The 16415-nt window shown below is 32.0% G+C and overlaps 2 protein-coding genes, 1 long non-coding RNA gene and 1 pseudogene across 3 annotated transcripts; all 4 read right to left on the bottom strand.

Annotated features, from left to right (window-relative positions):
- Positions 1-985: 985 nt before the first annotated feature.
- On the bottom strand, positions 986-2307 carry LOC120079854 (F-box/LRR-repeat protein At3g26922-like). Its single transcript, XM_039034286.1, has 3 exons — positions 1384-2307; positions 1135-1266; positions 986-1018 (listed from the first exon to the last, which is right to left on the bottom strand). The coding sequence occupies exons 1-3, from the start codon at positions 2305-2307 to the stop codon at positions 986-988; spliced, it is 1089 nt and encodes a 362-aa protein (XP_038890214.1).
- A 990-nt stretch (positions 2308-3297) lies between these two features.
- On the bottom strand, positions 3298-5616 carry LOC120080349 (uncharacterized). Its single transcript, XR_005482482.2, has 3 exons — positions 5272-5616; positions 5041-5146; positions 3298-3539 (listed from the first exon to the last, which is right to left on the bottom strand). It is a non-coding gene; the product is annotated as an uncharacterized LOC120080349 (long non-coding RNA).
- A 5286-nt stretch (positions 5617-10902) lies between these two features.
- LOC150035368 (F-box/LRR-repeat protein At3g26922-like) lies at positions 10903-14524 on the bottom strand. Its single transcript, XM_090314291.1, has 4 exons — positions 14451-14524; positions 11829-12735; positions 11590-11727; positions 10903-11148 (listed from the first exon to the last, which is right to left on the bottom strand). The coding sequence occupies exons 1-4, from the start codon at positions 14522-14524 to the stop codon at positions 11110-11112; spliced, it is 1158 nt and encodes a 385-aa protein (XP_090170417.1). The 3' UTR covers positions 10903-11109.
- Positions 14525-15178: 654 nt separating this feature from the next.
- Positions 15179-16415, bottom strand: LOC150035367 (F-box/LRR-repeat protein At3g26922-like; annotated as a pseudogene).

The raw sequence follows: 16415 nt of genomic DNA, 5'->3' as shown, positions 1-16415 counted from the left end.
TTATTAAGATAAAATTTGCGAAGAGATAAGGGATTAGCAACAAGGTGAGGAGCATGAAGAATTTTAGAAAGAGTAAAGGTATGAGAACGAGTAGAAAGTTTACTATTACCCACCGTGACAGATGTTGAATAAATTGAGATATGCCACCTTGTTTGTCATATGAACGTTACGATAGCCAGAAATTATTAAAATTGTCAGAAAAGGATTGAGAATTCATAGAGTTTACCATCATAGTTGCAAATTGAGATGGTGGATGACGATCTTGTTAGGTAAAATTCATGGGATTGTAGCAATCAAGAGCGACAAATTTGACAAAATTTTGGCTGTCAGAACCGTTGGATCCATCATACCGGAATCCTGACCTGTTGAGGAAAAGAAACTGCGCCTGCGTTTAAATGACGAAGTGGGCCATTAAATGGTTCGGACGCTCGTCGGTTAAAAAGCTGACCTAGGCCATTTCATTGAGAGGAACCCGAGCTGCGTGGATCAAAGGAACCTGCGCCTACATTATTAAACTGGCCTGATCCATTTCGAATTGTAGTTTGAAAGGGCATTGAATTCAACCGGAAGTCCATTCAAGGTATGCACTAAAATATCTTCTTCAAGAGAAACACAGACTGCAGCAAGCTTGTCAACAAGTTCTTTAACATGACTAGTAAATTTTTCGAATGGTTTCAAATGGAGATTTTTTAATAGTATATAGAGCGGATCGTTTGAAGAATAACAACCAAAAGAAAAAGTACCTTATATTCAAATGACAAATCATTCTGTGTGCTTGTATCCTAATCCAAAACTATGATTGTGAAGATGTAAACACGAGAGGAGAAGCCATGAGTTAGTTCTTATGCCATGTAGGGCCATAGTTCAAAATAAATATTAAAACATATATAACTGTAAGTAGAAAATTGGCACCAAAAGAAAGCGTAAAAAAATTAAAGGACATGCTCCATGGCAACCCATTCGACAACGTCTCAATAAAAAAGAATCATCCCATGCAGTTCTTTATATCCTCCTTATCCTGAAAAATCATGTGAAATATGTAACAATTACAAGACAAAAATTGAATTGAGCTATTTAGTTAGATGCTCTTTCATATCATAGAACAAAAAGAAAAATAATACATGGTTTAATTACCTCATTGAGAACAACAAAGGTCTTCAATTTGGGGGCTTTTAGTAAATGCTCCAATAGTAAGCCGGACTCCTTTGTTTTCAACCTCAAATGACTCATATTATGAAAAAATAGTTCATCATACAACGAAATGACCTTGTAAAACAAACAAGTTCAAAGTTAATTAAGAAAGAATCACTGAAAAAGACCAACAAGTGGAGATCAAACGCTTATGTAAATGGGTGAAGTAAATTTAATATTATATCAATATACCAGTGTTGCCTTCAAAGGTAATGTGAATGACCTTGCATTATGAAACACACTAAGCAACTCTCTGAAATTTGATTTTAACTTTTGTGTTTGTGAGCCAACCCTTTCAAAAATAGAGTCTTTAAGTTGTATATCTACTTTGTGTATGCACGAAAATTCAGAATCAGACTTGACAATAGGCAACACATTGATGAAATTGACAGTTTCAAGAGTTGGTGTAAACAATTCAACTTCCGGAAAAGTTAATTCCATACGGGGAGAAGCACATAATTTCAAGTTCTTAAGTTTAGGAGCAGAAATAGTAGAACTCTCAAAAAGATAGTCGACCAAAACCAAAGATTCCAAATTTGGACAGCCAGGGAACATTGTAATTCCTTTGTAATTTGCCTCCTTATCCCGTTCATACCAATCACATTCGATCTCTAAAATTTTCAAGGATGGTATGGCCAAGACTCCCCAGTCATGCACAAACGCACATACCATCTTCAATCCAATGAGTGATGAACATACGGAAAAACAATAATTCCAGTCATAAATACCAATAGTATCGTAAGTATTGATGCAAAGTTGTTGGACATTGCGGGATCCAGCATAGCATATCAAGAATTCAACTAAAACCAATTCATCTTCGTTTTGAGAGGTAGTGTAGGTGAGTTTATGAATGTTAGTGGTGCAGTGTTTTGATAAAACTCGGAAGATGAAGTACTTGAACGATTTTTCTTTGGCTTCATCGTCGTTATCTTTGAATGATGATAATGAGGAGGAGTAAGAGTTGTAATCAAAGTTGAGAGTGGGGATATGAGTCCAAAGGGTTTTCCACCGTTTAGAGAGAACACAAGTTTGGACAACGCATTTTGTGTTCAAGGTAGAGAGAATGTGATGAAGAAGAACATCTGGAAGAAGGCTAATTCTGTCTTCCATCATCATCATCTTCTTCTTCTTCTTCAAGTTCGACATAGCTAAAGAAGGCAAATCACACTCCAAAAGAAAGAATGAAATAATTAATGCCGGTGGCAGCTGCAATAATTTAAAGCTTCTTCAGTTCAGATCAATAAAATAGACACGAAACTTGAAACATGGCATGCAGAGCCGCCAACATGGGTTGACGACAATGACAACACACTGATTTGTACAGTTGGAATGCAGAAATCGAAGAGACAAGGATGGCAGCCCAAAAGCCTTTTGTATTTTCTATATCTTTGCACTGATACAGAGGAGGATGATTTATATCCTTTGTACAAGAACCCTTGGGGTTTTTGATTTACACAATTAATAAAAGAATAAAGAATTAATATGTTCACACAATCTTCCAAGTGTCAGCTATCCAAAGGGCCTGGAGTAACCGAAAATAGATTCGCTAAATAGCCTTTTCTTTCTCTTTTAATATTCTTCAATTCCTTTTGGACTGATGATGTGGTGGAGTCTTGCTTAAATGTCTTAATGCTGCTACTTGATTGGTCTTTGCATTCTTTTATTCTAACATGTGCTAATAGTATTTTTTCCTTTTTCTTTTTCAATCAGTCATATATCTAATCAACAACGTAAGTTTGCTGGCATTTCAATTAATTTAAAATTAAATACCAAGGCAAATGTATTAGAAACCATGAAAAAAAAAAAAGAAAAAAAAAACTACCATTATCGTTGTAAATTTTCTTACATACCATTGCCATTGTATGGAGGTACGTTTGTCCATTCATAAATTTTAATAAAAATTAGTATAAACGTAATATGATTTCATTGATAGATTAATCGCAATAGGCTACAATCACAAATATAAAAGGGTGTTTGATGCACGATAAAAACAGAGAGTTGAGTTGGTAATTATTGTCTGTGTTTGGTGTAACGACCCGATTCCCTATAACTTAAGTTAGACCGTTACTAAATACATGCATGCATGTAACTCAAAACGACACTCGGTAATTTCAAAAGACTTCCATTAAATTCAAATACTAAAACAATAGTAATGTACCCATAAATCATAAAAAATAATAAATAAATCTGAAAAACGATTCTTAAAAGTAAGTTTTAAACATCAAAATTAAAAATTAAGAGAAACGTGAAAAGAACTTTAAATCTCATGATGCGGAAGCATAAAAACTAGTCCTAGTGGCTCGATCATGAATTCCGCTTGTCCATCGCCGGTGCATCCCTATCCTTACCTGAAACAAAAACATGAGAAATTGTGAGTATAAAATACTCAGTAAGTAACCCATTACTAGGGTCAGGCTAGGCATCTATGTCCTCTAGATGCCTACCTCTAGTGGAATATATAAATTGATCTAGTTCTCATGAGACTCATACATGCATGAAAAACTTATTTCTATCCTACTATAATTAAGTATGTCCACTACCTCCAGTAAGTCCCGTAGGACTCGCAACCTCTAGTGAATTTCGAAGGAAACACAATCTCTTACATACACATGGTTATGCATACACCTCTTTTGTATACACATAACCCACTTAATGTGTACCTCTTTCATACACATGGTTATGCATACACCTCTTTTGTATACACATAACCCACTTAATGTGTACCTCTTTCATACACATGGTTACGTATACACATAACCTACTAAACATGTACCTCTTTCGTACATCTAGTTATGTATATACCTCTTTTGTACACTTCAGTACCCTCTGAGTATGTATCACTTTCATACGCACCAATCCTAGTACATCTCTTTCATGTACTAGCATCTTTAGACGTGCATCACTTTCAGGCAGCCACATAGTCTAGAAAGGAAAAGAGATTGCATCAACTTCATATTCATATAACATTCACTTAATCATGAATCCTCTAAAATCTCCTGATCAAAGTCAGACTAGTTAATCTCAACATACGTAATTAATCTAGTATTAATAGATCTACTCTAGTACATCACTTTCACGCACTAACTCATGTAACAATCAAACATTTGAAATTTCATAATACATCATATAACTTACGCACTTTTATAATAAATCACATAAACAAGTACATCAACAAAATGCTCCAACTTTCACCTAACTTTAAGACATTTCCGTAGTGGTGTCACTTAACTCATAATTTAGGGTTATGCCCAATCGTCCTTTTAATATATATTTCATAAAAATCTAAATCATGCTCATACATTAACGTGTTTCGTCATATTATCACATGCTCATATATTTTTTCTAAACAGTCTATTAAATCTCATAACAGTCAAAATTATCCTTGTAACTAGTCTTACAATCCTCAACATATGGAATCACATACCATCTCATACTAGCATTCAAGTGTCTATGTACACAGATCTCATACCAGAACATACATTGGTCATACTATACTATCAGTCCATCATGCTGTCATTCTGTCAGTCCATCATGTTGTTATTCTGTCATATCATTCATTTATCATATTGGCATATATCTAATGTCAGGTTTATCATACTGGCATATATCTAATGTTGGCTTGTGGGTAGTTCCAGTAGTAAGATTATTTACTTCAGACTTAAGCCCAAGATAACTAACAAGTTTATCTTCTCCTTAGAATGGAATAATCTTGGATCAAAGTTCCAAAGCTGAAGTTTAAGTTGAACTCGCTTCCAAACTTTGTAAACAAGACTAACCTAAACCCATTATTAAGGTTCCAAGTCCAAATTTTACAGCAAAACAAAAAGGTTTTGAAACTTCCAAACTTACCAATGTTAAACCAAAATATTGTTACCCAAGATGTGGTTTGAAATCCAAATCACTTGAACCCATCCAAATCAACACATCGCAGAGTCACCTGATACTGAACCAGAATCTGTTGGACAAATGACGGATGACACCAACATGTGATGAATATTAACCACTTGAAGCCAAAACTCAATGGATAACAAAGATCTTCAAGAAAAACCATGGAAATTCACCTAAAGTGACCAATCTTACACAAATCTTGAGAATCTGGCGAGAGCAAGACAACGGTAGTGGCGGCGCCAAGACGCTGGCTTAGATCTTGGACGGCGACGGACAGGGTCTGCCGTCAGCAGAGTGCGAATGACTGGGGCGACGACGCTTCGACGGAGACGGCTTTAGATCTGGCGAATGTGGCTGACGCGGATAAGAACCCGCGATAGTTGCTAGGCGAAATCCTCGACGGGTGTGGCACGCGGAGGAGCGGCTGGGCAAAGGATGGTTTCGGACACATATCTGACCGGCTGGGCCAGGTCGGCGGCGGGAGGAAAGAAATTAGGGAGGCTGCGCACGATCTGTGAGGAAGAAAAGGAAATGTGGGTTTTTTTTAAATAATAATAATAATAATAATAAAACAAAAAATAAGTATAATTACATTTAATTTCTTAGCTTTTTACTATTAAATTCCTTAAAAGAAAATTAATTTCTGCCATTAATTTTCAAATTGAATAATTTCACGTTAACAATTAAATTCTCGCATTTATACTTGAAGTCCAAAATTCTAAAAATGCCCTCAACTAATAACAATTACTAAAATTCCAAATAATAAAGTTACTGAAATTACATCATTACTAAAAAAAAATGTGTGGGGTGTTACATTGGTGGGCAGAGTTGAATTGAATTGGAAAGTCTGTATTAGATGTAGAGTTGAGTTGAGTTAGATATCTAATGCAGATTTTGTAAATGAGATTTTTTTTTTTTTTTTTTTGCTTAGTTGATTAAATTTTCAACTATATACCTATTTTCTAAGCCCTTTTATGACATAAATTGAAAAAACTCTATTTTTTTTTTCAATTTGTAAAACGTAAAAGATTATTTTCAACGATTCTTTTAAAAAACCATAAAACTCTAATTCATTTCAATTTGTAAAATATACCATCAAAATACATGTCAATTGCAACTTAATTACTTATGAATTGGTATATTATATGTATGTATATTGAATCTTGCTAATTTAACGTTATTATAAAAAAAAAAAAAAATTAACATGTTGTACACATTGTCGTTTATCATCCCACAAATGAAGTCTATTATAGTTGCAATAGTTGTAATACATTATCATTTGCTAACTAGTCCGTTAGGGACAACCATAATTGGTCCAGTATGGACTTCATTGTAATAACATAATAGAAGTTGAAATAGAGTATAAGAATAAACCCTAGTTATAAACATGCAAGTCAAAAAGATGTCTAAAATGAAGGGAAGCTAAATTAGAAAAAAAAAATCCGACGAAGTCTAAAGCCAACAACAATAAAAAAATCAAACATGTAAGGACAAATTGGTATATGAGGGAATCCAAACGAGAACGTACAAAGCTTAAGCTAGAAACCAAATATTCGAAAAGATTTTAAATCTAAAAAAAGTTAAGATCTACCAAAAAATTGTTCATATCTACTAATGAAAATAGTTAGATCTACCCAAAAAAAAAAATAGTTAGATCTATAAAAAAAAAAAAAATAGTTATATCTACTTAAAAAATAGAACAACAAAAAAAAAAGTTAAATCTACCAAAAAAAATCGTTCATATCTACTAAATCTATAAAAATAGTCTTACATAGAAAACCCAAGAAGAGAAATGCAACGTTCAATAAGAAAATGCAAATATATAATGAATTCTGAGGAGAATACAACCCATACGAACTAGAGAGAGAAAGAAGAGACGAGATGAAGAAAGACAAACCAAACGGTGAAAGAAAAGAGAAGATGAAAAAAGAGAGAGGTGAGTAATGAAAACGCGTGATGAGAAGAGAGAGAGAAAAGTGGCAAAGTAATTAAAATGCATGGAAAAAAGGGTGTAAAATGGGGAGAGATAGGGATAGAGTAAAACGGTGGGTTATTTTCTTTTAAACGGACAAAAAACACTGGGTGGAATTTTTAAGTCCATTCAACCCAACTCTGTTGGGCTATCAAACAACTCCTAAGTAATTTGATTGTTTTTTTATCATGTTTACATATAATAAGGAATATGTCACATTTACCGTTGTCATTATGATCCATACGATTTTTATGAATTGGTAATTTATTACATTCCCGAATAAATATGGTCTCGCTGTAAAAACTAAAAAGAATGAGTTCAGTGGTAATAAAATAATCTTTGAGAGTGTTTATTAACATGTAATGAAAATAAATTGAATCAAGTCTTGCTCCAGCTACAGTGAGGGATAACAGTCTTCATAAACCACTAATAGCACAATGAGGGAAAAACCACTACTAGTTTAGCAATTCGCTGTCAATAAGACACCTATTACTTTTCCTAAACATAAAAATACAATCTACCACTACCACTACCACATTTATTGAACCAAATACGATTGAACAACATTGAATTCTGTAAGGCCTTGCTATGAACTCAAATAAAGTTTATATTAAGTTAACATGTACTTTAAAAAAAATTCCAACTTTCAAACTATCCACTATTGTAAAAAAAAATGTTTAACCACAATAGTTATAATCTAATCAACTATTAATTCACTATTAGCCCTAAAAAGCAACACTTTGAGTAACTCAATTCATATAGTTTTTTTCCTAGTTTAGTATAATATAAAAATTCAAACTACATAATTATAAGTCATTAATACATTCATATGTCAAGTGCTACATGGTTCAATTTATAAGTTATTTCCATAGTTAATAGCAAAAAAAAAAAAAAAAATGTACCATATATTTATTAAGAGATGAAACGTATTGTGTAGAATAATGGGTTAAATACTATTTTAGTCTCTATACTTATAGTTTTTGTTCATTTTGGTTCCTGTTTGCTTTGGTCCCTAACTTTCAATATTGGTTCTTTTTTGTCCCTGTATTTTAAAAAATGTTCACTTTGATCACTGTACTTTAAATTTAGTTCATTTTGGTTCTTAAACTTTTTATCCCTTAAAAATGAAATAAAAATAAAAATGAAGGGACCAAAATAATCACTTTTTTAAAAGTACAAGAACCAAAATAAACATGTTGAGAGTACATAGATCAAAATAAACCAAAGTTGAAATTAGTATAAAAACTAAAATGAATATTTGGAAAATATAAGGATTAAAAATAATAAAAATTTAAAATATAGGGACCAAAATAATATTTAAACTTAGAGTAATCAATTGAAAGTATGATTGTGAAGAAGTAAATATGCAAAATCGATAAATGCATATCCAATCCAATATGGAACAAAGAGAGAGAAGGCTTGGGCTGGTTCTTAATTATGCCGATTTAGTAGGCCATTAGTTCAAAATGAAATATTAAAATAAACATAGGCTTAAGTAGAAAATCGCCAAAAATCCCACCTAAAACTAAAGGGCATAAGCTGAGTTTTGTGGACCTGTTTATTTGGGTGAATGTATCCTTTTGAACGATACATAAAAGTGTTAAAAACTTATGTACGAAATGGAAATTGATCAGAAGAATGTGTTGGAGAAAATTATATTGTCGAAGAGACTATAGAGTTTTGTTCTGAATTTGTATCTGATGTTAATTCTATTGAGCTAAACTCATCAACAAAGAAAGCGAACTCAAACATTGATAGAGCATTGTCAGCTACTTTTATCAGACCAAGTAAGGATGAGTTGGATGAAACTTATTTTTATGTCATTCAAAATGTAAATGATGTACTTCCTTACGTCGAGTATGTAGATCTCTATCTTATTCTCGTTTTAGGTTACTTGATTATTCAATAATCTACTAACTTTGTCATTTGTAATAGGCAACATATGGATATTTTGTCTAAGCTCAATTTTGGTAAAAATAAAAGTAGAAAGTGGCTTCAAGAAGAGCATAATTGTAAATTCAGTTGGTGGTTGTCCACACGGGTAATCTCTAGAGACCTACTATCGTAGGTTGCACTAGCTCTTGAAGTTCCCAAAAATTCCATATCGTCTTCTTTAAGATAGATAGCTAATGGACCTTGTCCAACTGTGGCAAAATATTTTTGTTATGTGGTCAATGGTTACTACTATCACACAAAGAATCACGATGATGTTAGAAGAGTTCAAAATAGTAGAGTTAGTATAACGACTACCATAATGCACGTCTCTAGTGCTAAAGAAAAAAACCCTGTCATGTCAGATATGACCTTTTATGGTGTAATACAAGAAATATGGGAGCTTGACTATCATGGATTATCATTTATTTTATTCAAATGTAATTGGATTGAGAATAGAACTGGAGTCAAAACATACGAATTTGGGTTTACTATTGTGGACCTCAATCGTATTGGACATAAATAAGACCCATTTATTTTAGCCTCCCAAGAAAAACAAGTGTTCTATGTAAAAGACCGGAAAGAGATATGCTACAAGAGTGTGGTTATGGACATATGCAAATAATGCTCAATGTTGATACATCTATTGAGATTGATGATACAACATCCACATACATTAGAAATGATTGTGGGGGTAGATGGGTTGATAAATAATGTATTAAACATGGTATGTCATTTACTATGGTTAGATGTATTTAAATATTAAGATTATATGTTTTTTGTTTGAGTAATGTTTTTTTTTTCAGATTGACATGGAAAATTCAACAAGTTGCAGCGAGAATGATATAAATATGATCCCACAAAAACATAGCAGAATAAGTATTCCACGTGGCCCAACTACTTTAGAGGCATCGGGAGTTATGTCAAACTCCTGACACCTACTTTTGAGGTGTCGAGAGTTCTTGCGAACTCTCAACAAGCCACATACCCTTTCAAGAGTTATTCCGAACTCCCAATGGCCTTTTTACTTCGTCGGGAGACGGGCTCTCTCCCGAAGACCGATGTTCCGACGGTTGTTTTAGGCTTCAGGAGAATCCATTTTTCTTGTAGTGATGAAATGATACCTTTACACGTGAAACGATCAAAGATGAAAGTTCAATTCCATGATGCTATAATCCTCAACACTTCATGAATTTTGTATTTATGAACGTTGTATAGTTGCAAATTACATTTGATGTATTTCTTATATCATCAAATAATCTTTAGTTTCTAATGTAAATTGATTACTAAATTTCAATAATGATAGAAAGTCATTGTACTTAATTCATGCATACATTATGAATTATTTCATGTGTCTATTTAGTTAAAAACAGACACTTGTAACATAAATAGACATAATTTCAATGTTGTTTATTATAACATAAGATTAAAGTTATATATTTGATATAATAGTCTTAAACAAAAATTATCATATATGTCAAAGAAAGCCCCTTAGAATTCCAATAATCCTCTCCAAACAACCCTAAGTATCTATAAATATATAATATATGCAATGAGTCATAACTCATGGATAACTATATATGTACTATAGTTTCATATTGTCTTTCAAAACTTAATATTGATTATAGCATTGTTGAAGCGGCTATAGTGTTTGTGTTTCCTTTTTTATCTTTGTTTTGCCTCAAAGTTGTTGTTTTATATTACATACATACTAACGTTAATTTGTAAGGTGAATTTGCATTATCCATTTTGAAAAGCACAAATGAAATCTGATGTAGTTTTTAAAAAGTATGTTTTTTGGGCTCATGGTTACATCATATATCAATGTGAAAAATGATCGATCACAACAAAATATTGTGTGTGCATCCATCGAGATGTAGAATAATCAGTATATCCAAACTTATGATTGTGAAGAAATAAACATGCAAAGCAAACACACATGCATTCAATCCAACATATAATGGGTAGATATTCTCAAGTACATAATGAAACAAAGAGAGGAGAAGCCTTTGGTTAGTTCTTAAAGGTCATAGTTCAAAATAATATTAAAATAAACATAACAATTAAGTAGAAAATCGCCACCAAAAGAAAGCCTAAAATTAAAGAGCATCCTCCATTTGATAATGTCAATAAAAAGAATCCGATAGAGTTGGATCTTTGCATTCCTGAAAAAAAAACATGATATATGTAAATCGAAGAGTTTGATATCAATGCTAAATATTCAGAGAGATCTCAAACATCTTTTATAAATGCTCATAAAATATATATATATATATATATAAAAAAGTATCTATTTATTCCAATATGAATAGAAATGACAATATTCACAACTTAGTTAGAAGATAAACAACTAAATTATTAATCTAAATAGATTTTATAAATTTTGTTACTTGTAAAAATATTCATCGATATCTATATTTTATTGAAATCCCAATATCCATATCGTTATCGATATTTTAATCTTTAATTAAGATATGATTCAAATTGTCAAATCGAAGTAAACTTAATTTACATATGAATATGTTAATAATCATGGAGTCACTGAGACTCTTAATTGTAGTAAAAAAAAAAAAAGAGAGATCATCCAAATTGAATTGAGAAATTACCTCATTGAGAACAGCGAAGGTCTCCAAATTGGGGGCTTTTAGTAAATGCTTGAATAGGATGCCGGTGTCATTTGTTTTCAACCTCAAATGTCTTATATTATGAAAAGATAAGCCATTGAAATAATTGGACAAGACGACCTTATAAAACAAACCAGTTCAAATTAGTTGATTAGGAAATATATGTTGGTGAGATAATAAAAGATGAGAAGAAGAAGAAATTAAAGTTTGAAAATTTATACCTGTGTTGCCTTCAAAGGCAATGTGAATGACCTTGCATTATGAAACACTCTAAGCAACTCTCCAAAATTTGAGTTGAACTTTTGTTTGTTTGGGCCTGAGTATTCCCTTTCAAAAACAGAGTCTTCAAGTTGTATATTTACTTTATGTATGCACAAAAATTCAGAATCAGACTTGAGAATGGGCAACACATTGATGAAGTTGACACTTTTAAGAATTGGGGTAAACAATTCAACTTCCGGAAAAGTTAAACCGAAGTCAGAAAAAGAACATAATTCCAAATTCTCAAGTTTAGGAGCAGAAATAGTAGCACTCTCAAATAGATAGTCAACGAAAACCAAAGATTCCAAATTTGGACAGCCTGGAAACATTGTAGTTCCATTGTAATTTGCCTTCTCATCCCAATGCAACCAATCCCATTGAATCTCTAAAAATTTCAAGGATGGTAAAGCCAGGAATGCCCAATTATCCACGAACCCACATATCATCTTCAATCGAATGAGTGATGAACATGTGGAAAAACAGTAATTCCAGACATGATCATCAACACCAATATAGGTAGCATTGATGCAAAGTTGTTGAACATTGTGGGAACCAGCGTAGCATATCAAGAATTCTACTAAAACCAATTCATCTTCGTCTCCGGAGGAAGTGTAGGTGAGTTTTTGAATGTTTGTGGCGCAGTGTTTCGATAAAACTCGAATGATGAAGTATTTGAAGTATCTTTGTTTGGATTCCTCGTCCTCATTTTTAGATGATAACAATGAGGAGTAAATGTTGTAATGAAAGTTGAGTGTGGGGATATGAGTCCAAAGGTTTTTCCACCGTTTGGAAAGAACACAAGTTTGGACAACGAATTTTGTGTTCAAGGTGGAGAGAATGTGATGATGAAGAACATCTTGTCTGTTCCTTCTTTAAGAGAATTAGGAGTTGATAACATGAGACATTTGAAGTTGAAAACAAATGGGAGCAAGAAGTTGATAGACTTGCCAATTGTTGCATTGGCGTATTTTCTTAAACTCCCCAATTTTTTAGAAACGTTGGCGGTTCTCAATGAGGTAATTACCATATTACTTGTATTTCCAACTAATTAAATTGAAAAATTATTTCCATGTTTGTATACTGTTGGAATGTCTTGAATTTATTTGTTGGCATTTCGAACAACCAAATACGGGATTCTCATATTTACCATATTTATTTATTTGTAGTTATTTACGATTATGATCCTAAGATTTAAAGTAGTGCGACTCTCTAACCCTAGAGGCGTCGTTTGATGTAATTCTCTAAAAACATTCTCTAATAATATTGTTCTCCCTCTACCCATGAATGTAACCAACATACTGTTAATGAACCACGTATATCTACGTGTCAATCTTCTCCATCTCTACGTTCTTTTTTATATTCTTTAATCATCGATTTCGTAACATATACCAATGTTGGATTCACTTACACAGGACAACAAAGAAAGAACTTTTTGGGATTTTGGTTTGAATTTGCTGAAATGGTTGCAGTACTGAAGAATATTATTTCCCTTATTTAGTCTTTTATTTTGAATTTTAGAGTCTAAGTGACTCTTTGTTAACTTACAATACTCTCCTCATTCTAATTGGAGATGCAAATAAAAAAAAAAAAAAGATATCCTTTGTTGGAGAAACTTGAAGTTATATTGAAAAAAGCTCCTTTCACGTTTTAATTTGCTTGTATTTTTATTTGACTGTTTTAGAAATAAAATTTTAGAGTCATTTAAACCACTGAGATAATAAATTTTTGTTTGAAGTATAGAATTATAAAATGAAATTTTTTGATAAATAAGAAAACTAGAGAAAAAGTGAAAGATTGAAGTACTCGATAAATATGAAAAAATAGAGATAAATAAAAAAGATTAAGTTTTTCGATAAATTAAAAAGTAGAGAATAAGTATACAATTTTCCAAGATGGGAGATTGGAAAGAGATAGAAGAAATCATTATTTTATCATTATTTTTTTTTTTTCAATTTAAAATGCATGTTAGTATTTAAATGATAAAAACAATAATTCCTAACAGAAGTATGAATTTTTTAACTCTATTTTTAGCACGCATGGAACAAAAGGCTAGATTTTTAAAATTGGAAGCAAATGCACTTATCATTGGAAAAACAATGACTAACAATGGTAAAATTTTCAATAAAAAAAATAAAAATATATATAACAAACACAAATTTACATGAAAAATTCAGGAACCTATAAAAAAATCAAACCTACAAGAAAAAAAATCTACTATGTAAAATTTATTTGCCATATTCAAAAAATTCTCTTCTTGATCCAAATAATATAAAAACATTCTCTTAAAGCTTTTGTATACCATTTTTCTTTACTCTCAAAATAGAAAATACAAAAAAAATGAGACATTAACTAGAGTGAAAATAGAAAATCCAAGTTTAAAATATTTTTCAAATCGAGAAATGATTTGAAATAAGAAGATTTTTTTTATAATACTTGCACCTGATCACTTTATTTCACTTTTTTAAAAGTAGAACAGCAATTCCTATTCTAATATTAATTGTAAGTTGTTAAAAAAAAAAAAAAAAAAAAAAAAAAAATGAAGAGGCAGGAAGATTTATTTGAATTTAGTTTCCCAACCCAACAACGCCTTCTCGTCTTCCATGCTATATTGCAATAAGGACTTCACATATTCCAAAATTGCAAAACCAAAAACCATGTTTCAACATCTGATCTCTAACAATCCTCTGTTCACAAAACTCTTCCCACAATAACTTTGAATGATCATGTCAATTTTCGAAAGCAACGATGTGGACAGAATCAGCCTTTTACCAGATTGTGTTCTTCATGGCATTCTACCCTCTTACGAACAAAATAAGTTGAATTAAAATATATTGTCAGGTTATCCAAAGTTGAAATGTTTACTTTTTAATTCATGAAAAAACGATAGAATGACTCTTCATTCAAAATATGGATGTTAAACGGAAATAAGTATTGTAACAACAAAATACTGACAATAATAAAACAAGTAAAGACATACGGGAGTTGGTAACCCAATTCGGCAATGATCCACTTATGTCTGGGGAGGGCAGTGTGTCCAAGAAAGATAAACCTCTAATATTAAAGAGTTAAGCAATTACAACGTACTACTTATCTGTAATACACTAACTATTACAGTGATTAATGTAGAACTCAACTCACAAGTCTTAAGCTTATTCTAGATGTGAGACTCCCTCCCAATTATACTCAGGCTCCCCTATTTAATTAGATATAGTGATTAATTAATATATCAAGAACACACATAAGTTGAATTCAGCTATTTAATTAGACATACCCTTTCAAATAACAAAAAGAAAAATACACGGTTTAATAATTACCTCTTTGAGAACACCAAAGCTCTCCAGGCTTTTAGTAATTGCTCCAATAGTAAGTCGGTCTCCTTTGTTTTCAACCTCAAATGTCTCATATTATGAAAATGTAACGCATTCAAATTATCCGACGAGATAATCTTGTAAACAAGTAAGTTCAAAGTTGATCGAGAAAGAAGATTCAATAAGTGGAAGTCAATTAATTGGATTTAAACCCATCAACTAATATATGTTAAATCATCCATTGTTCTAAAAGTTTAAGTTAACGAATAAAGGAGAAGAAGTTTGGATATATATCTGTATTGTGGGCTTCAAAGGCAATGTGAATGACCTGGCATTATGAAACACTCTAAGCAAGTCTCTAAAGATTGAGCCATTATCCCTTTCAAATTTAGAGTTAAGTTGTATATCTACATTGTTTATGCATGAAAATTCAGAATCAGACTTGACAATTGGCAACACGTTGACGAAATTGACGCTTTGAAGAGTTGGTGTAAGCAATTAAACTTCGGAAAAACTTAATTCGAAGTCATTAGAAGCACATAATTTCAAATTCTTAAGCTTGGGAGCAGAAATAGTAGTACTGTAGAAAAGATAGTCAACCAAAACCAAAGATTCCAAAGTTGGACACCCAGGAAACATTGTGTAATTCCTTTGTAATTTGCCTTATTATCACGTTCCAACCAATAATCAGATTCAATCTCTAAGAATTTCAATGATGGTAAAGCCAAAACTCCCCAATTATCAACAAACCCTCATACCATCTTCAAGTGAGTGAGGGATGAACATGTGGAAAGACAATAATTCCAATTATAAGTACCAATAACATTGTAAGTATTGATGCAAAGTTGTTGAACATTGTAGGTAGGATCCAACATAGGTTATCAAGAATTCTACTAAAACCCCCAAATCATGTTTGTTTTTGGAGGAAATGTAGGTCAACTTTTGAATGTTTGTGGTGCGATGTTTCGATAAAACTCGAATGATGAAGTTCTTGAAGGATGTTTGTTTGAAATTCTCATCGGCGTTTTTGAATGATAATGAGTAAGAATTGTAATCAAAGTTGGGAGTGGGGATTTGAATCCAAAGGGTTCTCCATCGTTTTGAAAGAACACAAGTTTGGACAACTGATTTTGCGTTTAAAAAGGAGAGAATTTCATGAAGAACACAATCTGGGACATGGCTGATTTTGTCTTCCCTATTTGTTTTTGTTTTCTTGATCTTCTTCTTAAGGTTCCACAT

Source organism: Benincasa hispida, chromosome 6 (genome assembly GCF_027475165.1).
Source record: "Benincasa hispida cultivar pf3 chromosome 6, pf3_genome.v1.1, whole genome shotgun sequence".
In the NCBI taxonomy this organism is placed as follows: domain Eukaryota; kingdom Viridiplantae; phylum Streptophyta; class Magnoliopsida; order Cucurbitales; family Cucurbitaceae; genus Benincasa; species Benincasa hispida.
Note: the sequence above shows the minus strand (reverse complement) of the source record. Positions and strands in the feature narration are given on the sequence as shown.

Bases quoted from the DNA above. Each gene is read 5' to 3' on its own strand.
- LOC150035368 (XM_090314291.1), bottom strand. From the start codon at position 14,524: ATGGTTTTTGGTTTTGCAATTTTGGAATATGTGAAGTCCTTATTGCAA. The intron at 12,736-14,450 runs GTTGGGTTGGGA...CTCTTAAAGAAG, and splicing joins ATGGAAGACGAGAAGGCGTT to GAACAGACAAGATGTTCTTC. The intron at 11,149-11,589 runs GTAATTTCTCAA...TTTTTTTTTCAG, and splicing joins CCTTCGCTGTTCTCAATGAG to GAATGCAAAGATCCAACTCT.
- LOC120079854 (XM_039034286.1), bottom strand. From the start codon at position 2,307: ATGATGATGGAAGACAGAATTAGCCTTCTTCCAGATGTTCTTCTTCAT. The intron at 1,267-1,383 runs GTATATTGATAT...TTGTTTTACAAG, and splicing joins TACCTTTGAAGGCAACACTG to GTCATTTCGTTGTATGATGA. The intron at 1,019-1,134 runs GTAATTAAACCA...ATGATTTTTCAG, and splicing joins CCTTTGTTGTTCTCAATGAG to GATAAGGAGGATATAAAGAA.